The sequence below is a fragment of the Lissotriton helveticus genome, chromosome 7 (genome assembly GCF_964261635.1).
Source record: "Lissotriton helveticus chromosome 7, aLisHel1.1, whole genome shotgun sequence".
Taxonomy (NCBI): Eukaryota; Metazoa; Chordata; class Amphibia; order Caudata; family Salamandridae; genus Lissotriton; species Lissotriton helveticus.
Window position 1 is genome coordinate 1,077,050,485 of NC_136068.1, and position 27,896 is coordinate 1,077,078,380.

General features: G+C 43.8%; 1 protein-coding gene across 2 annotated transcripts in view; it reads left to right on the forward strand.

Annotated features, from left to right (window-relative positions):
* The window catches only part of RNF213 (ring finger protein 213), a 2,973,532-nt gene that overhangs the window by 347,202 nt on the left and 2,598,434 nt on the right, over positions 1-27,896 (forward strand). For both annotated transcript variants that reach the window (XM_078654076.1, XM_078654077.1), the window contains exon 6: positions 2,605-2,804. In XM_078654076.1, the coding sequence (XP_078510202.1) occupies positions 2,605-2,804 (200 nt within the window). The remainder of the gene's footprint in view (positions 1-2,604; positions 2,805-27,896) is intronic.

Below are 27,896 nucleotides of genomic sequence, written 5' to 3' on the forward strand. Positions count from 1 at the left end.
GTAGCACTGCAGGTTAAAAACGCTACCACATTTGCAAGGAATCATTTGCTGCTCGAGGAATGTTTATTTTTTAACCTACCATCATGAGAGCTCATCTGATGAATTGCTTGCTGCTTGCAAATGTTCACATTTAAATTCATTTCTGTTAAGGCTTAAGGTTTATTTATTTGAAAATTTTTAAAAGCGCTAACAAGACCCATATGGATATCAGAGCGCTGTACAAAGTAACTAACATTGACATGACGAAACCGCATGAGTACAATACAATAAGGAGACATAAGAGGTACGTGAAACAAAAAATAAAGGGGGTGCAAGGGGAAGACAAAGTAGAAAGTGATCAACCGGTAACAGCCCTACTAGAAGGGGCTGTGAAGTTTTAGCAGAGCACTATGTCCAAAGGACAGCAAAATGCATTTCAAAACACAATGTAAAACGATTGTCAAGCAAGAGAAGGAAGTGACTAGCAAATGTCATAGAGGCTATTGCTGATGAAGTTCATCCAAGAGTAGCCATTTGACCTGGTTTTTAATTAAAGCAGTTGAGGGGTTGGCTCTGATCTCCATCGGAAGGGCATTCCAAATTCTTGGAGCCGGCCCTGAGAAGTAGCAGTTGCAAGTTATTTTTTTGTTGTATTTAGGAGGTTTCAGTAGTAGAGTGTTGGAGCTCCTTAAGTTCAGACTGGAACCGGAGAGCTCAAGATTTTTTGCGAGGTAAACAGGGGTATTGGAGTGAATAGCTTTGTGTCAGACAAACTCCCTTGAAGCGGATCCTTGTTTCAATGGAAAGCCAATTAAGTCCGGTGCAATATGATCATGCTTTCTGGAGCCCGTGATGAGCCTGGTAGAGGCGTTCAGAGTAGCACTTAGCGGAGCTAACTTAGTCTTAGGAAGCCCAGCTAGGGTCACCAAACCATATTCCAGTCGTGAGGTAACTAGGGATTGGAGCAAGGGGGTTCCCAAACTGGTCTGGGGCATGGGGTTGGGGTTACATGGGTCTTTACGGGTCAGTTGGGTTTAGGGTCCCATTTTATCTCTTAGGTACAAACCATGGCAGGGACCATTTAATAATTTTAATCACCCACCCACCCAGGGATAATAGTTTTAGTTAGGCTGGTGCACAGGGATAGGGTTTTTTTTTTATTGTACATGGTTTTCTTTTGATGAGCAGGTGCTATTGGCGGTTTTGTACACAAGTTTAAAAGTTATTTGTTTAGACCCAGTCTAAGTTTCGGCGGGGTGGTGGGTGGGAGGAGGAGAAGTTCATGATTGGAATGAGGGCAGCAGTGCTGTATGCCTCAGGTTTGGATGCAGGGAGTTTGAGTGAGGCGAGTTGTGATTGGATTTTGTATGGTTTGGTTGGGAAGGGTTGCTTAGGGGAGAGGGGAGGATGATTTGGATAGTTATTAAGATGTATGGTGAGGCCAGATTGATTTTTAGTATGTAAAGCGTTGAGCCAAGTTTGGTATTAAAGTTTGTTTACCTGCTTCATTAAAGCGGCCTTTTGCACACTATCATGTAGTCAGTAGTTCTTGGATACGTCATCCTGCCCGAAATGGGGCCTTGATTCCAAACTCGCTCGTTGCCTGTGAATGGAAGCTGGAAATACAACCAGAATTGTAGTTTGAACAATTTATTATCAGAAATTGTAGCGCAAGTAAAGTGGTTTAAACCCCGACAGCACATCACGTTTCAACTGATTACATAAGAATCAATTTGCTCTGTTCTTCGCCACCATTTTATAAAAGATCAATCAACTAACAGCACATTACAATCAAACATGATGCAGTTGTTATACACATGAAACTAATAAGGGCTCACATAGTTTCGTGTTCCCTTGTATGTAGGAATTGCACATATGCCGAACAACTTGCTGCTTTACGACTATGTTAATGAATTTGTGCTGTACCCAAATACTCGATTAAGAGCTAGTTTAAAAAAAAATGTAAATCTCCTCTGCCTAGCAATTTGCCTCTCTTATGTTTGTTTAAGCAAAGCAACCAAAGAAAGACCCTTCTTAGAAATTGCCTTTGGGGTCCTATTAGGACACACCTGAATCTAATGTCCAGTTTGCAGATATTTGTAAAAGTATGTATACTACAATTTAAATTGTCCATCAAGCTCTTATAATAGCCTTATATCTCCCCCTTTTTATATATTGTGAAAAGAGTATCAAGCCTTTTGTTTCCTATGCAACCACTTTTATTTTAATGTTTAGATCTTGTTCGAGTCTACTTGAAGTTGCAGTTTATCTAAGATTTTTAGATTTAAAGAAATGTTGAAAGAAAATAGCTCTGTTTTTGTCAAATGTACTGCTTCTCTGATTCAGAAAAGGTTGCAATTTATGAGCATGTTTTCATTTATTATGTGTTTTTTTCATATTAAAACTGTGTTGTCAAAGGGATCATGGCGATCCTGTATCTGTGAAGAACCATTCTTCTGCTTACCTAATCCAATAGATGGTTCGGATAGGGATTTAGGATTACAGGTAAGTAACTTTTTATTATTTTGTAAATTGTCTTTTTCAATATTGGGAACATTAAACTTGGTATATGGCATTGTTTTGGGGTTCGAGATTTTATCATCACTTTTTGTTTATGCTCAACAGAAATCTTGGAGAACATGGAATGCTTTTTGAAGGAATACTCACTCTTTCCAAAAAAAACGCGAACAACCACATCCCCTACAAATATTGCATTGTACGTGGTGGGAAGAAGGAGTATGAACATATTTACAAAATGGATGTGCCAGAAGGAACTGTTGTAAATCGCTGCCTATGCATTAATGAAAAATATCTAAATAATGGAGGTAAGCCATGTGTGTGCAAATCTTCTTTGACGACCATAGGAGGGTCATATCCTGTCTGGTGTGTAGGAGCATCACGCTATTGCTGTTCATGAGAACAGAAGCAACTGCCATACAGAGGAGTTGATGCTGTGTATATGGTGTCAGTAGTAGGAAATCTCAGGCAACATTTCAATATTGTTCTGCATCATTCTGTTAACGTGAAGTTCACATTTCACCATCTAGTTTTGGGTGTCTTAAAAATGGGTTTTAAATAAACATTTGTTTGGACGAAACCTTTAGGAGTATTTTTAGAATCACATTTTGACATTGCATAAAAACCAAAAGCACACTTTGATCAGAACGCCCACAGTGTACCTACCCTTCAGATTTCTTTGCTTCATCTATTTGATCTGAATTCATATATATTATTGAAGATGGTCTCTAAATAACAATGTCGTTTCCACAAAGAAGCATCAGGAAAGAATGCTGAATAGCTAGCTGAGACAGACAAGTCACCGGCATTAGAGAGGAAATGCAGACCATTCTTTTAGTTGAATGCCAGTTTCCTAATCCGTCAGCCATAGGGCATATGAGAGACTCAATCTAATAATTGGAAAAGGACAATCACCACTGCATTTGAGCAGGCAACCCCTATTTTCCTGAATCTGCGAAAATAGGGCATGTGGTCTTTGTAGTCAGTGAGATCACAACAGCACTTAAGGGCAAGCATCCACATGTTTTTGCAGTAAAGCATTTTAGTCTAAAAGTGATTGTTGTGGGTTGTCTCTTTATCACTAATGTTATTAAGCCAGTTCAAGTAGGTTTTGATGACAAGTATGGTGCAGTGTATTTGGAGCCAGAAAATGCCACCAGTTGTCTTAGTCTCAAAATGCCTGTGAAATAGCATTAATAATAACCATGATTTGTTTCTGATGTACAAGCTGCTGCAGTTGAGAAACACATTAAATCATGAAATGCAAAGAGCAATACATAGGGCCATGTGTATGAAAGGCTTTCTGCATCCGCAAACTGTGCGATTCGGTAAAATCGTCCGTTTGCAAATGCAAAATAGCCTTTCATAATGTATGAAAGGCTATGTAGTCGCAATTTTAGTTAATGGCAAAAATTGTGATTACCTAAAATTGCAACTTCAGATAGGGAATTGCAAATTGTGATTCCCTTAGCACATGTATGAAGCATTTTCCAAATGCAAACTGGGCATTTAGGAAAATGCAATTACCATCAACTTCAAGTTGATGGTAACCATGTGCAAACTTTGAAAAATGCACAAAACTGCATTTTCAAAGTGCTATGTAGCGCACACATGCCCCCAGTGCATTTAGGCGCTTTATATGTCACGTTTATTTTTTTAGGGGGGCTTAGGCCCCAGGGCGCCCTTGGCTTTGCATTAGTTAATTTGCAATTCCCAATTAGGTAATCCAAATTAGCTAATGGAAACCATTCGCACCTATGGGCCTTCTGTCCCATAGGAACGAATGGAGTAAAATTACCTAATAGTGATTCACTATTTACCGACTCGCTATTAGGTGTTATTGAAAAATCGTCAAATCTTTGGTGATTCCTTACATACATAGCATTTTGAGATTACCAAATATCAATTCAGTAAAAATCACTATTTAGTAATCGCAAAAACCTTTTGATACATGTGACTCATTGACGCTTATCAACCTCGAAGTGCACAGATATGTCTCAGCCTTTGACTGTGAAGCTCAGAACCGAAATTCAGATATGGATCCCAACCTGTCACTACTGGAACTATGTGAAATATTACACTGAAACTTGATTTGTCTACTCTAAAGATGTACTGGCCACAGCTGTATTCTTTCATCAATGAGGAATAAAATGTGGTGAAGCAAGTAGACTGCAGGGAAACATGAGGGCCAAAGTGAGTCATTTAAGCTCTTGAGTATTGATTCCCTTCTACCAAAATCTGTCTGGCAGCACAACTGGCTTCTTATATGGGTGGGAGTGAGTTGTACCAGATCTCTGCATCTTGTAGACAGCACGAGACTCCAACTCTTTTTTTTAAATTTTTTGCGGAGCAGGTTTAGATAGTCTTTGGGTGATCTCAAACTACACTCCTCTTCCATCCAGGCTGCTTTACCCTGGTCCTCACCATGCATGGCATTGTAGGTCTTGAAAGTTCTGGAGATAGGGCAGTGTGCACAAAGATAACCTCCTAGATAGAGGAAGTCAAATTAAAGCTTCTGAAACTGCAACCTTTGGGTGCCTGAAAAATGTTGTATTGTGTGCCAGCCTGGTAGTGTGAGAAACCAGCAAAAAGGCAAGGTGAATGTAAAGAAACAGATATTTGAAGAGAAAAATGCTATTCATAAATTGTCTACAATGCCCACTGGATAATTTGGCCATAACATTTCAAGCAAAGGGCAATGCTGAGTATCAGTAGTACAACAAATAAATCACTTCAGAAAGAGAAATAACGTAAGAAAAGGTGGAGACTTAGGCTGGTTTCCATGACCCTACTTTGTGGATAACCACATTCTGGCCAGGGCAGACTAGCTCCCTGACTTACCCACCTTAGTGATGGACCAGCAACAGAAACCGTGGAGATATTTCTGTTTTTCCAAAAAGATTTTGTCAAGTGTATAAGTAGTTTTCTTTTTGTGACTTAGCTGTCTGTATTGAACAGGTGAGTTCAAGATCATTTAGCAAGGTCAGGGGAAAGGGTTCAGTCACAATTGCATTCAAATTATGTGTAATTGTGGAATTCAAATTGCATGGATCAGGCATAATGTCATGGTGTATAGCCTATCGGAACAAATGCTTCATATGTCCAGAAAAGCTTTCACTTCAAAGGTCTCATCTAAAGGTACAATACTGCTCATGCACCTAGGCCACTGATTTTGATTCAGAAGAGTAAATGATGAGCAGAGCTTCAGGCACTTGCCTGACACATGTTTTAAGCACCCCTAAGGAAGATACATGGTTTCAGTTTCCCATGGTGAACTTTAATGCACATAGCTCCAACCCCTTTTAATTTAGTCCCAGAAACGGTCTTGGACATGCAAACAGTAATCAATGACTGCAGCCTTGTTGACCTGCCTATGATAGTCAGCGGCCCCTTCCCAGCAGCTTCACTCTGTAACAAATTCAGTTTTGGAAACCATAGAAACAGGATAGCATTTCTTTTTTTTTCCCAGCTCCCTTCCTTGTGGACTTTAGCCTCTTCTCTTTATCGAGATGTGCAGCTCTGTTTGTGTCATGAGTGAAGGAAGTGACCCGATCAGGGCCACCCCGGTCACTCGTGAGCACCTCTCAGCCTTCCTAACAAATGAAGTTAGTCAGACAGTAGAGAATACAAACCAAAGTATTTATTAGTAATACATTTGAGTGGAGTCCGGTCCGACCAACCTCCATGGATTGCTGCAAAGGGACTGCCCTCTACCAACTGGGTAACGTATAATGTAAATTTTCTGAATTACTAAAGACAAACCCAAACTGGAATTTTCCAGTTGGTAGCTGGTGAACAAAGAAGGCACACAAAGATGAGTAGTGATCCCAGGACTGGGTACATGTTATCTCAGTGTCAAAGTTACTCTGCCTGTACCCGCCGTTTTAGGGGTGGGAGCAGGCCTATCTACTGAGAAAGGTATGTGATGGTAAAAACAGTCCATTCATTAGTACAGCGAAACTCAACCTTGGAGAAATACGAACAATATTGCAGCTGCTTTCTGCTGAGGCAGACAGAGTGAGACAGGAGTTAGCTTCAATCATAGCTCAAAATGGCGGCTGAATACAAGATAGTGCAGCGAATGCTTACATAGAGTAATGCACTAGCAAAATGAATGCATGCATTTACCTTTCAACAGACCCTCATTTTAGCATTAACTAACCATAAGAAGTTGAGTAAATAGAGAGTGCAGCATAACATATATACAACAACTATTCTCCGCATGTAGAACATCATGTTCGAGGCATATGGGCTGCAGATGGTACATTTATGAATAGATCGCCATCTGGTGTTGGGCTCGGATGATTGCACTTTGTTTTTCTTCTGGAGAAGTCTTTGTCGTCATAGATGACTCCTCCTCTCGGTGTTAGTGCGCATGGGCATCGGCTCCATCCTTAGATTGTTTTTTTCCGCCATCGGGTTCGGATGAGGATCGAAGCGCTCCGGACCGACTTCAACAAAGAAGGTTATAACCGGCGCGTATTCCTTTCCAAATCGACGGTATCGTTATCGAACGCGACTTTACTCCATACCGACGCGGTTCGAAGGACGACGACTACGAGAAACTCGACGTAGTCCAGCCCGGGGTCCATGGAAAGGACTCCATTCAAAAAATGTCCAACGTGTGGTGCTAAGTTCCCACACAAGGACCTACACGAGGTGTGCAACCTCTGCTTGTCCCCTGAACACGAATCCAGGGACTGTGAGGCCTGTGCAGCATTCTCTTCAAAGTCGACGATTAGAAACCGTCGAGCCCGAAGACACGAGGTATCGAGAATGCAGTCACAAGCAATCCCGGAGCTGTCCGAGGACCAGCACCCAGAAGAGGAGGAAGAAGAGGCCGACGAGGCGGGGTCAGGAGCGGACGAGTCCGACGTCGAGGAAATCGACGTCCAACAAACCGTGAGTGACGACGTCCCTTTACCAAAGAACAGACCCCGCACGGTGTCAACCCCGCCCTCGAGCCCGGTCAGACAACCGAAAAAAGTTTCCAACGCCCCGCCTTCGAGCCCGGCAACGAAACAGAAACCGAAACACTCGGTCTCCCATCATAGTGGTTCCGGCTCCGATAAACGGACCACATCGACACCGAGGCACCAAGTCAAGGAAAGCTCGAAGTCGAAGCAGTCCATGTCGACACCGAAGCACGCTTCGGCGTCGAAAACACCCTCGACACCGGGGACATCTTCGATACCGAAGAAATCGGATCCGAATAAAATCTCGGCACCGAAAATACAAATGGACATTCAAAAGAAAAGACACCTTTCGGAACCGAAAACTGCGGTACCGACACAGGAACACGGGACTGATCCTAAACAAAAGACTTTGTTTATTGACCCAAAGACTGGCAAGGTAGTCACAGAACTACCTAAAAAGAGGAAGAATGAACATTCGGACGACAAGACTCATCCGAAGAAGAGGACAATGGGGACGAATACAACTCCTCCCTCTTCTCCAAAACCTCACACACCATCTTCTCCTCTTCCTCACAATAGGCCAAATATTCCTCCCACACGACCATCTACACCTACAACAGATGGAGAGAGTGACACAGGGGAGGGGGAACATCCTGGGGATGATGAGGACACAATCCCAGAGGAGGCAGACCCATGGGAAGAGTATAATGTAGGGTCAGATGATACCGACCCTGAATCGTATCCCTCAAAACCTTCACCTCCTGATGACAATACTGGGTTTGCACAACTCATTAATAGAGCAGCAACATATCATAAGGTAGACCTACATACAGAACCTCAAATACAGGACTTCTTATTAGAAACACTACCTACTGCACAAAGAACATCAGGAACACTACCAATGCTTAAGGGCCTTCTCAGTCATGCATCAGAGATATTCAAAGACCCAGTGAGGGCTAGGGTATTGAACCCAAGAATCAATAAAAAATATAGGGCAGCTCCAAAAGACCCAATATACATTAAAGGACAAATTCCTCTAGACACACTAGTGGTCACAAACGCTCGTAAGAGAGCAAACTCTTTATCTACAGGAGAAGCTCCACCTCCTGACAAAGAGTCTAAACTAATAGATGCCTCTGGCAAAAGAGTAGCATCTCAAGCGGCAAACAGTTGGCGCATAGCTAATACGCAAGCACTACTTGCAAGGTATGACAGAGCGCATTATGATGAGTTAGACAAACTCATCACACATCTCCCTAAAGAACATCAAAAGAGGGCAGATCAACTCATACAAGAAGGAAAGTTAATTACTAACACTTCAATAAAGTGCGCCCTAGACGCGGCAGAAACTGCAGCAAGGTCTACAAACACAAGCATCATGTTAAGGAGACATGCATGGCTCAGAGTATCAGGGTTCAAACAAGAGGTACAAACATAGTTACTGAACCAACCTTTTGATGGGAAAACACTTTTCGGCACAGGGACAGATGAGGCCCTAGAAAAGATGAAGAAGGATACCGAAACGGCTAAATCAATGGGAGCATTGCAACAGCCGACACAAAGAGGTTCCTTTCGTAGGTCCACCTATAGAGGAGGATCCAAAAATACAGGTACAAGCCAGCAACAAACCTCTTTTACACCTACATCACCCAGAGGTAATTCCAGAGGTAGTTACAGAGGTAACAACAACAAGGGTAGAGGTCGCGGAAACAACAACAACCGCAACTCTCCAACCCCAAAGCAGTGACTTCATACAGCTCCCCCCAGACCATATAACACCGGTCGGGGGACGCCTATCACAGTTCCTACCTGTCTGGGAAAACATCACATCAGACAGGTGGGTGAGACAAATTATCCAACATGGTTATTGCCTAGAACTCACAGCTACCCCACCAAACATCCCCCCCAAACAGCGTCCAATGAAACAAAATCACCTGACACTGTTAAAACAAGAAGTACTATCACTGCTAGAAAAGCATGCCATAGAGAGGGTTCCACAGCACCAACAAGGAACAGGAGTATACTCCCTATACTTCCTAATTCCCAAAAAGGACAAGTCTCTAAGGCCAATACTGGACCTAAGACCTCTCAACGCATACATAAATTCGGAACATTTCCACATGGTCACGCTCCAACAAGTACTTCCTTTACTGAAGAAAGGGGACTTTCTTTCTACACTAGATCTAAAAGACGCTTACTTTCATATCCCTATTCACAAAGCCCACAGGAAATACCTCAGGTTTGTGGTAGAAGGACAACATTATCAGTTCAAAGTCCTTCCGTTTGGTGTCACAACGGCACCAAGGGTGTTCACAAAATGCCTGGCAGTGGTGGCAGCTCACCTAAGAAGACAACATATACATGTCTTCCCATACTTGGACGACTGGCTGATAAAGGCCAGGTCACAAGAGGAATGTCTTCAAAACACACAAAAGACAATTCAGCTACTACACCAGCTAGGGTTCACGGTGAACTACACAAAGTCACACCTACAACCAAACAAGGTTCAACAATATCTGGGGGCTACTATAGACACAGAAAAAGCCAAAGTATACCCCAACCCAGTCAGGATCCAAACAATGCTTACAATCATTCAAAGATTTCAGCCACAACACTCACTAACAGCAAGAGTGTTCATGCAGCTATTAGGCATGATGTCATCCTGCATACTGCTAATACCATATGCCAAACTACAAATGCGTCCGCTACAAGAATGCTTAGCGACACAGTGGAATCAGGCTCAAGGGCAGATTACAGATCTGGTGTTGGTAGACGACCGCACACACCGCTCTCTGAAGTGGTGGAACACAACAAACATTGCCAAGGGGCGGTCGTTCCTAGAACCGATTCCACAGGTGACAATAACAGCGGACGCATCGCTCACAGGATGGGGAGCACATATGGACAAATACACAGTACAAGGAAGGTGGAGTGTGCAGGAAAGAACACTGCACATCAACCATCTAGAACTACTAGCAGTGTTTCTAGCATTGAAAGCCTTCCAGATACATGTTACCAACAAAGCAGTCCTGATCAGAACAGACAACATGACAGCAATGTATTATATTGAAAAACAGGGGGGGACGCACTCTCTCCAACTATCCAGACTAGCACAGGAAATTTGGAGATGGGCCATTCCTCAAAACATCTATCTGTTAGCCGAACACCTACCAGGAGTCCAAAACCAGATAGCAGACATCTTAAGCAGACAGTCAGAACAAATACACGAATGGGAACTGCACCACCAAATACTGCAGCCATTCTTCCAAAGATGGGGACAACCAGAGATAGACCTCTTTGCCACTCATCAGAACGCAAAATGCCAAAGCTTCGCGTCCAGGTATCCACATCACCTGTCGCAGGGCAATGCGTTATGGATAAATTGGTCCAACAAATTTGCATACGCTTTTCCCCCTCTCCCACTAATTCCATTAGTGGTCAGGAAGCTGCAACAACATTCAATGACCCTGATACTAGTGGCACCCACGTGGGCAAGACAGCCGTGGTACACCACGCTCCTGCAACTCTCACAAGTGCCACACCAAAAGTTACGAATTCTACCCATGCATCTTACACAGAACCATGGAGAAATAATGCACCCAGATCCGACTCATTTGAACTTAGCGATCTGGCTCCTGAAATCCTAGAATTTGGGTACTTAGATCTACCTCCAAATTGCATGGAGATAATTAAACAAGCGAGACGTCCAACCACCAGAGCATGTTATGCAGCTAAGTGGAAGAGGTTTGCTATACACTGTAATAATAACAATATCAACCCTCTGGACGTATCAACAAAGGAGATTATTTGCTACTTATTACACTTACAGCAATGTAATCTAGCGTACACATCTATCAGAGTACATCTAGCAGCTATAGCAGCGTACCTACAGAACAGGCAACACATATCACTGTTCAGAGTACCAGCGATAAAGGCATTCATGGAAGGCCTTAAAAGAGTCATTCCACCAAGATTACCACCTTCCCCTGTCTGGAACCTCAACGTAGTACTCACCAGACTAATGGGGCCACCCTTCGAACCTATGCATAGGTGCGAAATACAATTCCTTACATGGAAGGTGGCTTTCCTTATAGCCATTACCTCACTCAGGAGAGTAAGTGAATTACAGGCATTGACAATACAAGAACCATTCCTACAGTTACACCAGAATAAAGTGGTTCTTAGAACAAACCCAAAGTTCTTGCCTAAGGTAATTTCAGCATTCCACATCAATCAGCCAGTGGAATTACCAGTCTTCTTTCCAAAGCCACAGACGGTGGCAGAAAGGGCTCTACATACACTAGATGTCAAAAGAGCCATTTTGTACTACATAGAAAGAACACAAAACTTTAGGAAAACTAAACAACTATTTGTAGCATTTTCCCCAACACATAAGGGCAATCCTATCTCTAAAGCAGGCATCGCTAGATGGATTGTAAGATGTATACAAATATGTTACATTAAAGCAAAGAGAACATTAACTGTTCCTCCTAGAGCTCATTCTACACGAAAAATAGGAGCATCTATGGCATTCTTAGGGAACATTCCCCTAGATGACATATGTAGAGCAGCAACTTGGTCTACACCACATACATTCACAAAGCACTACTGTGTTGATGTACAGGCTGCACAACAAGCCAGAGTGGGCCAAGCTGTATTAAAAACTCTATTTCAAACAGTTGCGACAGACACTGGTGACCACCGCTAGGGAGGTAACTGCTTTACAATCTATTCATAAATGTACCATCTGCAGCCCATATGCCTCGAACGGAATATGCTACTTACCAGTATGCATCTGTTCTTGGCATAGAGGGCTGCAGAGTGGTACATGCCCTCCCGGCCTCCCCGGAAACCTGTGTCTGTCCCAACATTGTCTTATTTAGATACACTTACATGGGCATATCTTTATGTACTATACTACACTACTCCATCTAACCCTACTATGGCAAAACAATCTAAGGATGGAGCCGATGCCCATGCGCACTAACACCGAGAGGAGGAGTCATCTATGACGACAAAGACTTCTCCAGAAGAAAAACAAAGTGCAATCATCCGAGCCCAACACCAGATGGCGATCTATTCATAAATGTACCACTCTGCAGCCCTCTATGCCAAGAACAGATGCATACTGGTAAGTAGCATATTCCTTATTCATCATCAAAGGAAGTAGAGTCTTCAAATATACGCTGGTCTATCTGCAGAAAGCTATCTATCTCCTTCTGAGTCGTAATCACAGCATTAGTATCATGGATGGGCGATTATTCTTTAGGGTAAGGAATGTGATCCAATAAGAGCAACAGGCCGGGAGACATTGTATACAGAGGCAATATGTGAAGAAAATACCAGCAACTACCACCAGGAAAGCAAGGATTTTCCAACCCTGGACGTGAATATACCCCAGAACTATCCAGTGTGTGTCTAGGTACCATTTTCTTGGTGTAGGATGAAAACCTATGCAGCTTCTGTATGGCGACATATACATTGGGGGGCTTGGTCCGGGATGTATACACAACAGCTACTGCCTATGATGCGATAGGCCCCTCTCGGTCCACAAGGATGACTTCTAACACCTTTCGGTTTGGTAAAGCAACAAGCCTCGTAGCCTATAGCTCAGCTGTGATATTCGTCAGAATCCCTGCTGTCATAATAATGACCCCTTTGACAACTCTTTCATGGCGTCTCTGAAAATTTGCTAAGTGGTATCTGTCTGATATATATCTTCTGTATTAATAACCGTTCTAACTCTGGGTAAGTATGCTCTCCTACGCCGCAATTGATGGTCCTTATTGTAATTGGCTGGTGCTATATACACTGGGGGAAGAAGAAAAGAGAGATAACCTATACCGGACCACCCTCTAGGGAGCCACACAAGCTTGGGATCCTTAAACAAAATAGACATTATATGGCGGGAGCAAAGGCTGGCTATTAATCGTACTCGGCGTACATGTGTAATAGCACTTACTCTCTCCCACTTTCACCTTCCCAATGCCCTGAACACAGAAACCAGCTGTCATATTTATAGCAGAAAATCAATAGTGATAATGCACCATAGTAAATAGTTCAAACCACCCCATACGACTTCTGAGATAGGATGATGGCATTGATAATAAAATATCCCTCTTATGTGAAGCTGAGGGGAGCAACCGACAGATCCAGCAATTAGTGGCATTAGAAGTATCATGGGCCTGATGCAACAATTGTAAAAATACGTTGTCTGCGTATGTTTTCCGGTGTTCTCCTTTCTGAGGAGCAAATGTAACAAACGTGTTCATGGGGAACAGGTGTTGTCCCAACCAAAGAGCATACAGAATACTTTTTCTCTAAAAACCAAGATATCCCTAATACAAACATTAATGCAATTGCAACTATTACTGCAAAAACGTTTTTGCTTTTTTGGACCAACACCGCTCTGGGCGCGGAGGTGAAAATGGCTGTTCCTCAGCAATGGGCCGACCACATGGATACATTGCTAAAACCAGAGGGTAAAAGGAAACGCAATAAGACTAATAGCAAAGGCAAATGTTCCCAGTGTCCGTTAGAGGCTCACTGGTGGACTCCTATTGTTCATCAACGTCGGCACTATTGAGCACCAGCGGTGGAGCTGTACGATCCTAGCTCTTGGAGAAATCCCACGTCGCACAGGATAGTACCTCCCTTCAGTGAAGCACGTTCAGTCTATCCTGTACAATGTCCGAACAATGCACCAATATTGCCTTTCCCTAAACTACGGTTGGTACCATAGGCAAGGTACACCCTATCCTGCACAGTCCATCCCTACTAATCTGACTTCTCCTTTGGTGCACTGTTTCTCTGTCGGGGCGCAAATTGTACCTAGCTACTCCAGACACAGAGGGGCCAGTGGAAATGGGCTCATCAACAGCTTTGATCCCTGGGGGCACTGCTTCAATTAGTATCTCATTGTTCTCTGCTTCCGTTTGGGTCCAGGTGAGCTTAGTGTCAACCCATTTATTAAACGCCCAAACAACAACCAACACATATTTCAAGTTCTTAACTCGATCCATCTCTATGTAATCTAACTGGAGGACCTCAAAAGAGAAAGTGGGAGGTGCAAAATTACCAGGTGACATAGGGGTACCCTTTCCAGGATTGTGCATTATAAACACCATACAGTATTTGACCAAATGGGGGGCAGTCTTTGGGATGTAATCAATCTGCCCTACAGGGTCTAACAACTTACAAATACCTTTAGCACTAATGTGAGCTGGCCTGCATGCCATGGTGACTACGGGAAGAACATATGCATTTGGTAGCATCCATCTCTGCTTTCCTGACTTGTCAGTCCAACACCCATCCTCATCCTAATTCCTCAATAGTTGCCTCACTTTGTATCTCCTTGACATTTTCCAGCGTATCCTCAAACATGGTGACCTCAGGCACCCACCTAGCGGGACCTGCTACAAACATCTTTTTTATCTTCGTTCGGACTGTCTCCTTAGTTATCTGGTCTACAAATGCATTCCCTTACCCACATTGTCAGTAATTGCCTTGTGGGCTCTGCACTTTATTGTCACTAATTTCTTGGGGAGCGTCAAAGCCGAAAAAAGCCTATGTATAAGAGGGCCATGTTGTATTTTCATCCCATGGGAAGTGAGAAATCCCCTCTGCCCAGAGCCCCCCAAAATTATGCGCGACTCAAAAGGCGTACTGACTGTCAGTTTAGATATTGACAGCCAGTCCCTCATTCAACTCCCAGGCTCGAATAAGGGCAACAAGCTCTACAGCATGGGCTGACTAGTAGGGAACTTGTGACATCTCAACTACCTTGTGCAGTGTTGTGAGTGCGTACGCAGCAGTTGTAGTGCCATCTGGTAATTTAAAACAAGAGCCATCAACATATAGTTCCCCTTGAGGGTCAGATAAGAGAACATCAGTCAAGTCTACCCGTCCTTTTGTCTCTTCCTCCATTCGAAAGATACAATCATGTATATCAATTTCCTCACTCTCAGGAGGGAGGGGTAGCAATGTGGCTCGGTTTAGAGTGGCACATCTTTTAATTGTGACATGTGGTGCAAAGAGAGTCAACTCAAAACTGGCCAGACGTGCACTGGTGAGGTGCTGCTTCTGGTATGTAACCTTTACAACGAAACTTTTACAACGACCTACCATTACAACGCAACTTTTACAACGCAAACTATTACAACGCATTGCTCTGGGGGGCGCTCTAGGATAGGGAATAGGTTAATTTACTATCCAATAACCTTCCCTACTATCCACGGGGACTGGAGTTGGAATAGTAAATTAAACTATTCACTATCCAGCACCCCAAAGCGCTATGCGTTGTAATGGTATGCGTGGTAAAAAACGCGTTGTAAAGGCAGGAGTTGTAAAAGTATGCGTTGTAACGTCATACATCCGCTGCTTCTTGGTCTTCTTCAAAAGTGTATCCACAGCATGGGGTACCATAACTGTTAGGTCAGTATCAAGTACCAGCCAAGCCGATTACCTTATAGAGACGGCCGCAACCGCTCTTAGGCAACTTGCAATAGGGTCAAGAAAAGCAGAACAATAAGCACACAGCCATTGCTTACCTCCAAAGGCCTGTGTTAAGACAGAAAGCACACAACCAGCTGTCTCGTGTGCGCACAGCACTAACAACTTCGTGTAGTCCGGCGTACCAAGCACAGGCGCAGAGCAAAGTGCAACTTTTAATTGCTCAAAAGACTGCTGACATTCAGGTGTCCAAGGGCAGATTTCATGCACATCTTTAGTGGTTAGTACCATCAAAGGCTTTGTTAGTACTGAGTAGAGGGAACTAGTACCGACAATAAGAGGTAAGTCCAATAAAAGCGCACACATCCTTTTGAGTTTCAGGGATACACATTTTAACAATGGTACTGATGCGCTTTCGGTGTCAATCGCCTACCCTCCTTCGACAATAGGTGACCTAAGTAGGTGACCTCGTGTCGACAATATAGAAATTTGGAAAGGGACACCATGTTCGTGGTGTGCCAAATGCAGCAACAATTTAACCATACTGTCTTTGCAACCCTTTTCAGTGTCAAAAGCGATTAGGATGTAGTCCACATACTGAAGCAATACATTACCTGAGGGACGCGTGAGAGACTCAGATTGGCCTTTCTAGGCTTGGCTATATATATATGAGGACTCTCAGTATAGAAAAACCAAAGGTGGTGATGGACGGAGCGTTGACAATACAAACACTCGCCCCCATTCAACTGATCTGGGTTTAATCCATCACCGTTCTTTAGCTCACTCCGCCACCCCAGTTCAGACATGGCCATATGCAAATCAGTCTGACCCTGTGCCTCATGGGAACAGTCCAGCCCGAGCTGCCAAGCCATGTCTTCCCTGGACCGGAATCAAGCTTCCCAGGACCGGTTTCTGGCATTACAGCCGTCTTCAGCCGGGCTTGCTTGACTCCAGTGGCAAAGTGAGCAAGGGACTCACGTCTGAGCATACCCTGCCAAATTAGGGCGAACAAAGAAAAACCAAAGGTGGTGATGGACGGAGCGTTGACAATACAAACACTCACCCCCATTCAACTGATCTGGGTTTAATCCATCACCGTTCTTTAGCTCACTCCGCCACCCCAGTTCAGACATGGCCATATGCAAATCAGTCTGACCCTGTGCCTCATGGGAACAGTCCAGCCCGAGCTGCCAAGCCATGTCTTCCCTGGACCGGAATCAAGCTTCCCAGGACTGCTCACTTTGCCACTGGAGTCAAGCAAGCCCGGCTGAAGACGGCTGTAATGCCAGAAACCGGTCCTGGGAAGCTTGATTCCGGTCCAGGGAAGACATGGCTTGGCAGTTCGGACTGGACTGTTCCCATGAGGCACAGGGTCAGACTGATTTGCATATGGCCATGTCTGAACTGGGGTGGCGGAGTGAGCTAAAGAACGGTGATGGATTAAACCCAGATCAGTTGACTGAGGGCGAGTGTTGGTATTGTCAACGCTCCGTCCATCATCACCTTTGGTTTTTCTTTGTTCGCCCTAAGTTGGCAGGGTATGCTCAGACGTGAGTCCCTTGCTCACTTTGCCACTGGAGTCAAGCAAGCCCGGCTGAAGACAGCTGTAATGCCAGAAACCGGTCCTGGGAAGCTTGATTCCGGTCCAGGGAAGACATGGCTTGGCAGTTCGGGCTGGACTGTTCCCATGAGGCACAGGGTCGGACTGATTTGCATATGGCCATGTCTGAACTGGGGTGGCGGAGTGAGCTAAAGAACGGTGATGGATTAAATCCAGATCAGTTGACTGGGGTTGAGTGTTTGTATTGTCAACGCTCTGTCCATCATCACCTTTGGTTTTTCCCCGACTCTGAGTATAGCCCTGAGGACCACGACAAAATCTAAAGCTTCTGCCAGCGAGTGTAAATCTCAACAATTGCCTGCTGTCTGGATGGATCAGAATACTAAAGAATGCATTTTTCAGATCAACGACAGAAAAGAATTTAGCAGAGGAAGGAATCATTGTCAGAAAGGCAGTAATGTCCGGGACTACTGGGAACTGAGGAACTACAATTTTATTAACTTTGCGCAAATCAATCACAAAACGATAAACATCGGGGTGATCATCAGAGGAACCTGAAGGTGCCCACTTAAGGATGGGAAGAATAGGGCTATTACACTCATTAGCAACAACACCTGACTTAATCAGATCCTGTATAATCTGCAACATCGCTCTCTACCATGCTTGAGGTATTTTGTACTGAGGAACACGAGGCAAAATGGCATTGTCTTTAATTTTAATGGAAACTGGAGGTATCCTCAAGAGTCCTACGGGGTGCATCTTTGGACAGACACTGCTTAATGCTGACCACTTTCAGACCCATTGTCGTATAAACACCTTGCCAAACATATAAAAACTACATTTTTAAAATATAGACTAGGCTTGTTGCCATGCACAAAGCAATTTCCACATTGGCTGAAAAACAAACCTGATTCTAATTGCCGTTTATGTGGGGCATCGCAAGAAGATATGCTGCATCTCCTCTGTACCTGTACAGATCTAACAGAAGAAAGGAGACCGCTTCTAGAACCGCTTTTCAACCAAAGAGGCATTCCCACACGGAGACAGGCTGTGCTGGCATGTTTTGCATTTGAGGACACGCAGCTTAATTGCCGGTTTTTAAAACGTTTTAGGACAAGTGGAGAACAAAATGCTAAGTCAGAACAGCACTACAGCTGACAAGGAAAAAGACTGACACGGTTATAACATTCTCTTGTACTTTTAATGGACTGTAAACACCATTTTGTCATGTCTTTTAATCGATTTTAATTTTTTTAACTTGTAATGAGATATTTGTAGCACGGGTTTTAAGTAACTCTGCTAAATAAAATAAACTTGAAAAAACACCTTCCGGAGAACAATAAATGGTAGCACACAACTTTTCTAATAGATCTAAGCCTATCAGATTTGCTCCACAGTTAGATGTCAACAAAAATGGCGAGTCCACAGTAAAAGGACCTATGGTCAGTGTAAGAGGTTTGGAAATAGGGCTTATAACCGTTACACCAGAAAATCGTACCAAAGCATTATTAAGGCCAGACAGAGCTGCCAGAGGACCAGTGAATGAGAGACAGAGCTATTCATTGCACCTGTATCACCTTAGCTGACAGATTAACGGGGATAAATCTCTCCAGTGTGCGTTATCGAATGGACCCCCACTAGCACTAGGGGCGGAAGTCCAACTGCAGGTTAAGGACAGTTTTAAATACTTGGGCATACAGATTCCCAAAAGGATGCCGAATTTCTTGCAGGGAACCTACAGCCACAGCTAGACAGGTTAAAGAGAAACGTTGCCCACTGGAGAACCCTGCCGATTTCCCTTATGGGCACCGCAGTTCTTTTTAAAATGATGTCCTTACCGAGGATGCTATTCGTTCCGTAGAACACGCCATGTCCAGTTTCGGATAAATTCTTTAAAGAAGTGGAGGGTGAACTAAGGACACTATTATGGGATGGCGGAGGTGCAAGGATTGCATTAACTAAGTTACAGAGAGGCATGTATAACGGTGGCCTGGCCATACCGGACATTCTGAAATATTATTGGGCATCGCAGTTAATGGTTATTAATGTTTGAGTGTTTCTGGACAGGAAAGATCCAGCGTAGCGTGTGGACCACTGGACGATGGATGCAAGAGGGTACATGGGGCACTATACACGTGTGAGGTGAATAAACACATGCTAGCACCGTGATAAATTTGTCGCACGAGTGAATCACACTATCACGCAATTCACTGCTGTGGTCTACAGATTTAATGTTGCAAAGTCACATATTGCGTTTCTCGCTGTTCTTTTTCTTGGTTATGAATTGACAAATGAGGGTACGGGTTTAGCAGCCCATTTTTGGGAGAAATGTGCTCAATTGCAACCTCCATCTACCTTTAAAAAAATTGCAGTCTCTGCTGGGAGTCTTACATTTCGCATTTTATGCTTTGATATGCTCCTCCTTTTCAGCTTCTTCCTGGCTTCCGGAAACCACCGCAGTGTTGTGTACTTTACAGTCTGACTGGCTTGCTACGCAGTATTTACAGACTAGATTGAATGCTACCAATTTGCTCATCCGGATTTTGCCTGGTCACGATCGGTTTCACTTATGTAACTTTTAATGAGGGTGACACAGTTCCAATCTCTTATAAATCACATCTGTATACTCCTAGCAGAATTGTGTTTTTCTTGTACTGAAAAAATTCTGACTGCCGTGCAGATGGCCATTCTAGAAGAAAGCCCTTTTGCTAAAGGTAAACAATTTTTTTTTTCCGCTCGCGCCTGCTTGAGAGGTGGTTACGAAAGCTAGTGTTCCTTATTCCAAAGCTCTGCATCCTCGTTAGATTCAATGGGCTACATCTTTGACGTCGACTGATGTCAGTTGTGTTTTTGACCCTTCCTTGAAAACGCAAAAATGTCTTCAATATGAACATGTTCACCCTCTCTCTTTTTTTGGTTCTTCCACTTGATCAGTACCAATGTATCGTTTACACTGATGGTTCGGCTCAACCGACCATTAGTTCTAAGAAGACTTATTCGGCAGCTTGCGCAGTTGTCACAGGTACAATGAAAGATGGAGTTTTTCACTCTACTGTAGATCATACCCGGTCCCTTGGGGACTGCAGGGCCCAGATGGCTGAATTGAGAACTCTCCTTTTGGCTCTCAAATATGCTGATCCTGAATTACCCACCCTTGTTGTGTGTGATTCTTTTTATTGTGTACAATTTTTTAATGCCAATTTGTTTTTGGGGAAACAAAATGAGTGTCGGGATTCCAAAGGTAGCAAGATAATGCATAAAACGCTTTGAGTTTAAATGGCCGCTCTTAAAGAATGCCTGCCACTTACACTTATCATCCATACATTGGGACATCAACGTGTGGAAGTGCACACTGTTGAAAATTTGATAGCTGATGGAGCTGCCAATTCTGCAGTAGCCACAGCTACTTGTTCTATGACTAAAATAGACAATTACATTTTAGTAGCTTTTGCCGCTTGTAGGGAGGGTACTCTGTTTCCTATGGGGTTTCCTTGACAATACACTTATCAATTAACTACTGACAAAGTTCCTTTTATGTCCATTCCTGAGGTTGACAATCACTTGATTCCAAGCCTTGACCGCAGATCGTCTCTTATAGAGGCCTCCCATGAAGGCATGGCTTCTGCTCACCCAGGAGTAGTGTCTACTGTTTCTCTTTTACAGCAACGCTATTGGTGGTGTGGTTTCTACCCACAGACTCGCACATATGTCCTTTTGGATGCATTATCTTGATCATTGCGGGCCTCTTCTATCCGATAATGCATTCAAATACATTTTGGTTGCAGTGGATTTTTGCCCTATGTTCCTTTGAGTTTGGCCATAGCGTTCTGCTGACACTCACACTGTGTCCAATTTGGTATGTACCTAGGGTGCATGGAATCAATTTAGAGAGAGAGCATCTGGGCTGTGGGTCTGATTGGCGGGCCCACAGCCACACTAGAGTCGAAAAACCAGAGTATCACGGCAGAGGGTGGGGGGGACCATGGGGGGCAGACCCTACTCTCCTACAGATACCCCCACCCATTTTACACATTCAAAATTGGGGGACTTGTTGAATAATTTGATTTTTCACTTTGATCTATCCTATGTAAACGAATTATGCTTACCATTGATACCCTTTCAGCCCACCTTCAATGAGAGAGGGTACAACTCGATTATCGATTTTGCACTTCTATCATCCAGGTATTCAGCATTTGTGTCCTCATGGGAAATAATTGACACCCTATTGAGTGATCACTACCCTATTTCTGATTGGTGGTTGTATCTGGTGTTTCTATTGGGTTAGTGTTAATGTCCTCATTGGTTGGGGATTTGAGGGTTCGGGTTGGTTTCTGGGTCTGTGATTCAATCATTGTTGGGTTGGGACTAGGGCTAGGGTTAGGATTTCTATTGGAGGTAGGGACTAGGGCTGCCTGTATCATTGGCTGCTTGGACTTGGGTTGGGACTACTGGTAGAACTAAGACCTTTATTGGACGTAGAGATCAGGGTTTTTATACTGATTAGTTGCTTGGACTAGGATCCTAAGATTGGCAGTAAGGTCCTGGTCTCCTATTGGTTCTAGATTTTAGGGCTAGTTTGTGATTGGATAGTGTTAGGGCTAGGGTTCCCATTGGCTGAAGTGGTCACCTGATTACTAGGGCTACACAAGGCCAGGGTTAGTGCGTCTCAGCCCAGGCATCGAGGCTAAGAGCAGAGAGGACCAGGGTAGTTGGCTGTTTGAGCCTGTTCGAGACTGGTCGGGACTAGGGCCAGAAATGCTGCCCTTTTTCTTATTTCTCTTCCTACTGCTAAGACCTAAAAAAAAAAACATCTTTCACTCTTTTATCCCTCCACTATCCTTTTCAATCAAAATCAACAGACTAACATGTTCACTCCTCAAATTCCATATTCAACTATACTAATATACTGCCCAAATAACTGAATAACATATCTACTACTCAAATTACTTCATATTTATACTATACAAATTTTTTTTTTTTTAAATGTTTTTATTGTTGCACAAAGAAGAATTCTCATGTAATAGCATATCATTGTCGGTGTTGCATCAACATTCAGCCATCACCGACCAGTAGCGCAACAAGATTTTGTCTTTTTAACTTTTCAACTTAACATCCAATTGTGCGGGCATAGAGTGGTAACTGTGGTAGCATTAAAAAACTGCAGATATTTTATTCCATTATTGCGTCATATTGAGTAAGACCTAGCATCTCATAGGATATACGAGTTTCGATCACATCATTGGCACATTGACATCACAAGACCCATCCGAACCGTGAATGGCCCCCTCCCGCCTCCCACACCTATTCTACTTCTTCCTCCTCATCTGAGCTATCTACGTCCTCTTCCTCAGGTAGCGGATCGCAGAGGTCTCCCCTATAGGAGTTGCACGGCAACCACAGCATGTTCCATTTACGTGGGTTGGCCCTTTGTTGATATACCGCACGTTCCACAACCATGAGCATGTCCATATTCCTGCACCATTGCGCCAAAGTAGGTGTTTCTGGAGCCCCCCATTTCTGCGCTATGTCCCGCTTTGCCAACATCATTCCAATGATTGCCCACTGCCGCCCCTGTGGTGTCAGGTTATTCGGGCCCCAAATATTTAGTAGACAGACCCTGGGATCAGGAGTAATGGGGAGATGCAAGGTTTGGGCGACAGTGCGCATCACTCGCCTCCAGTACTCTACCATACTAGGACAGGACCACAGTGTATGAAACAGTGTGCCTTCTTCCCCGCAACCTCTCAGACAGTAGGGGTGTTCCGCCCTCTGAATTTTGTGATGGACCGTGTGCGTGTAATACACCCGGTGCAGTATTTTTAATTGTACTAATCGGAATCTCGCCGAGATTCCGGCCTCTCTAGGCGACGCTAGTGCAGCATTCCAATTCGCCTCATCAAAGTCCCCGAGCTCATCCTCCCATTTGCGTCTCAGTGTCTGTAGCGGGTCAGGCAAATTGTTCACTAGCTTGCGGTATGTTAGGGAGGTGGCGCTAGCCTCCATGTAGTCTGTAAGAAGTCGGTCCTCTAAAGGCACTATACTAATTTTAAACACAAATCCTTTATGGGTTCTGGAGTGGCGTGCTACTAGACAGAAAAGCGCTTCAACACCCATCAGGGGTAACAAGTGCTATATGAATGCTGATCTTTCTTCCCCTTTTATCCCTCCGCTATCCTTCTCACTACAAGTAACAGACTAATATCCACCACTGAAATGACCTCATATTTCACCATATTAATTCACCACTAATCCTTTATAGGCTTCCGGAATAGCGTGCGTCAACAAGCGATAAATAAATACAAACCTTTGTCCTCCTCTATCCTTCTGCTATCATTCCATATCCAAATAACTGACTATACTAATACAACACTAATTCTCTATGGGTCCCGGAGTAGCGTGCTACCCGACAAAAAAGCGCTTCGACGCCTCGTCAGGGGTAGTAAGCGCTATATAAATGCAATTACAATAAAATACAATAAATACAATATGCCTGTGGCGCTTTCCATTCAAACCAGGGTCTGGCTTTTGCCTATTAAGGCTTACCAGGATTCGATGACGTCCGTGGGAGTGTGGGAGTACAAGTGCATTTCTCGTCTCGATATAGGCCAGAGGGCAATTTTGTTGTAGAGCAGATAAACCGTGACTTAAAGCAATCTTTAACAGCAAGGGCACACTATTTTAAATTGGTTCCCACTTTTTTTTTAACTAAATATATGTTTACTCACCAAAATAATATATACATCCCTTTTGATAACTTAGGCCTGAAGGGATATGACTATTGGAAAGACCATATTAAATTGAAATCCGTATCGGGGACGAAGTCTTGGCAAGGCCAAGGTACAGAATCTCTATTCCGAGCATGCCTGAAACCTACACAGATTATTTTTCTTAACGACCCAGTCCACCTGACTGCTTGTTTGGGATTGGCAAAGATTAAAGAAATTAATACTCCCATGATTCCATCCTTGGCCCTTTTTGATAATGGGCAGTCTTATTCAAATTCTACTGAATATCAACTAAATTGGATGATAAGAAATGGTCCATTTAATTCTTCTATGACCGTTCCACCTGGGTGGGCTTTGTGGCCGACAGACATGAATGCTTGTCATTCTCGTTTCATGAACACTACTTCAGGGTTCACATTAAATAGACCTGATCCACGTTCCACACAGACACCACATCCTAACACTGTTCCAACTTATTCCGTGGGTATAATATGTCCGCAATGGTTAAAATATTCCACATTGTCTTCCATGAAGCAACATCGTTCTCTCCTACCAGAAGACAAACCTTTCTGATTTCATTTTGGGTCCGAAATCCCCTCGTTCGAAATGATTTGTTTATCCTGCATATAATTAATTTTGGAAATTGTCGTGAATTGAGGATGCTGTACTCTTAGGCAAAATTGATCAGGATAATTGAGATAAATTGTTTGCTGTTGTTGATAGCAGTATTAATACATTATCATCTCGTATTTATACTTTAGATAATATTGCGTCTTCTGTTATTGATATTGTACAAAATGAAGTGCCTACCCTGTATCATGGTCTTTCTCAACTTCGATCAGTTATGCAATTTGATTGGATACTGCAAACACTTAAAATTGTGTGCGTTCCTTGGCATTATCTAAATTGTAGTGCTTTGTTCTTACCATTCAATTTAACACCAAAAAAGCAATTAATGGCTATGACGGACGCTGGTTACACTATGCTACATATAGAGAAACGTGAACAACTTCCCTTCTTAGTAGCGGAAACTGATTCCGCGGTTTGGTTAATATACAGTGTAATCTTGTTGCTCATCTCAATGTTTCAGTTCACTTCCTGCATGAAACAATTCCCCGTAGGTAGATATGAACCCCATGGGAGCAGTTATATACATGAGTTATTTTACCTGCCTTTTATATATCGTTGTCAGCGAGCTGAAAGGGAAATTTTTCTCACGGGGACGAATGTGACTCAACTGCCAGTCATTCCCTTGTGTGTCAACAAGTAAAAATCCCTGATGCTTGTAATGTTTCTACCCCCTATTTGGCTTGTTATTTGAAAGGAACTCCAGTTCCCGCAATTATTCCCACCCTCAAATTGTTTCCGAATGGCAGTAATCTGGGCTGTTGTGGTCTGCGGGTGGGAATTCTGTATGTGGTGTCTGTTACCCAGTTAGTTACTTGTTGAAACAATGTACACATGCGAGACCTTTTAAATGCCGGTGGCGAGAAAGTCTCGTGAAATACAATCATTGTTAAACACAAATCTCCCCTTACATTTTGGGGAATTGACACAGCAAATATTTTATTATTTATATTATTTATTTTATTGGCACACTTTTTTAAACTTGTGGGCTCCTGCCTAGTGACTTCTTTTCAAACTGCTTTGTGACTTCTTTTCAATCATTCTTTAGAGTCATCCCAGCATTCATATGTTCAATTTATCCAGCATATTCAGGGCATTTTCATCGTGCTGTTCCTTCTTTCTGCAATGACTGCTCCATCTGTGGTCCTGCCTGGACAGACATCGCTGCAGCTGTACTGTGAGCGAATGCTACAACTTTTTGGAATGGTGCCCTTAAATGCTGAATTTTGTCTAACCTTCAATATGTTCATTTCACCTGTGTGCAACCTGTGTTTTATTACATCAGGTGCCCCTTTCAGTGGACCCTGGATATATGCCTGGCTACACCATCTGATGCTGCCCTGGATTTTGAACTGTTGATGGATCCCTTAGTAGCCCATAACCAGGACTGTTCCATTGGTATGTGGGCTTGTGTACAACCCAGCGTTGGGACCCGTGACCCGAGGTGATCCCTGTGCAAATGCACAGCGTCCCGTGGATCTCAGAGTTTCATCCAAGTTAAAACTGTTTCTCATTGTCTGTCCTATCGGCTACTGGAAACGAGGACCATGTTTGTTCCTTTGACCTGCTTAATTGGATGGCTGCTATTTTAATTTGGAAGGCTCGGATATCTTACTGGAATTATTCATTTTCGCTCCATTTGGCATCTTACATTCTGGGTCCCGGCGATACGCTGTAATTGGATATATTTTTGTTAACACAATTTTCATTTCATTCGGCAATACTATGTTCGAGGCATATGAGCTGCAGATCTTACACTGCATTCGATCGCCACCTGGTGTTGGGCTCGGATGATTGCATGTTGTTGTCGTCTTGGAAGAAGTCTTTGTAGTCACGAGATAAGTGACTCCTCCCTTGGACGATAGTGCGCATGGGCATCGGCTCCATCCTTGGATTGCTTTTTTACGCCACTGGGTCGGATGCAACTTTTCCGCTCTGGTTCGAAAATCGACTTTTCGAAGACTTCGACGCGCAAAACTTTCTAAAAAAAACCCCTTTAACTCCAATATACATAGACTCGACCTCATCACTTCGATTCCGGTCATCAACGCGGGCTGTCGGGCCTACCCACGCGGTGAGGCCTACACCTCATGGAAAGGACACCATTCAAAAGATGCCCCGGGGGTGGAGCAAAATTTCCACACCGCGACCATCATGAGGTGTGTAACCTGTGTTTATCACCTGAACACGACGAGTCGAACTGCCCAGGTTGTGCGTCCTTTCGATCCAAGAAGACCATTCGAGATCGGAGGGCCCGTCGACGCGACATGCAGAGATCAGCTCCGGAACCGTTGAATATTTTCGAAGGTCCATGTGTCCCCGAGGAAGATTCCGATGATCTCCAGATCGTATCTGAGACAGACGAATCCGATGACTCCATACCATCAAGTCAAGGCGTGAGTACGACTGCCCCTACCCCAGCCGAACCACCTAAACCAAAGGCTAAGGTCAAAACTCCGCCTTAGGGGCTCAGGCGAGACCGAGACATTGCTTCGAAAGAAAATATTAAAGCCTTCCGGTAGCTCCATTCTGAGCAAACCGCAGGTGCCGATATGACCAGCTCCCTCGGCACCAAAACCGAAAGAAGTCCCGGTTCCGAAAAAGACCCAGAAACGGTCGACTCCTAAAGACAATACGGCACCGAAACCAATGAAACCTGCTTCCACCCCAAAATCTTTGGTGCTGAACCCCACAAAACCTGTTTCCGATGCCTCCAAGCCCTTGAACCAGGCCTTGACTCCGAAAACAATATCTTAGGTGCCCAAAAGTACACCACTAGACTATACAACAACTCCTAAGGCTAAAGACAAACAAAAACCAGGCCCGGAGCAGTAAAAATTGGCGCCGAAAGTAATGTTCGAGGCATATGGGCTGCAGATGGTACATTTATGAATAGATCGCCATCTGGTGTTGGGCTCGGATGATTGCACTTTGTTTTTCTTCTGGAGAAGTCTTTGTCGTCATAGATGACTCCTCCTCTCGGTGTTAGTGCGCATGGGCATCGGCTCCATCCTTAGATTGTTTTTTTCCGCCATCGGGTTCGGATGAGGATCGAAGCGCTCCGGACCGACTTCAACAAAGAAGGTTATAACCGGCGCGTATTCCTTTCCAAATCGACGG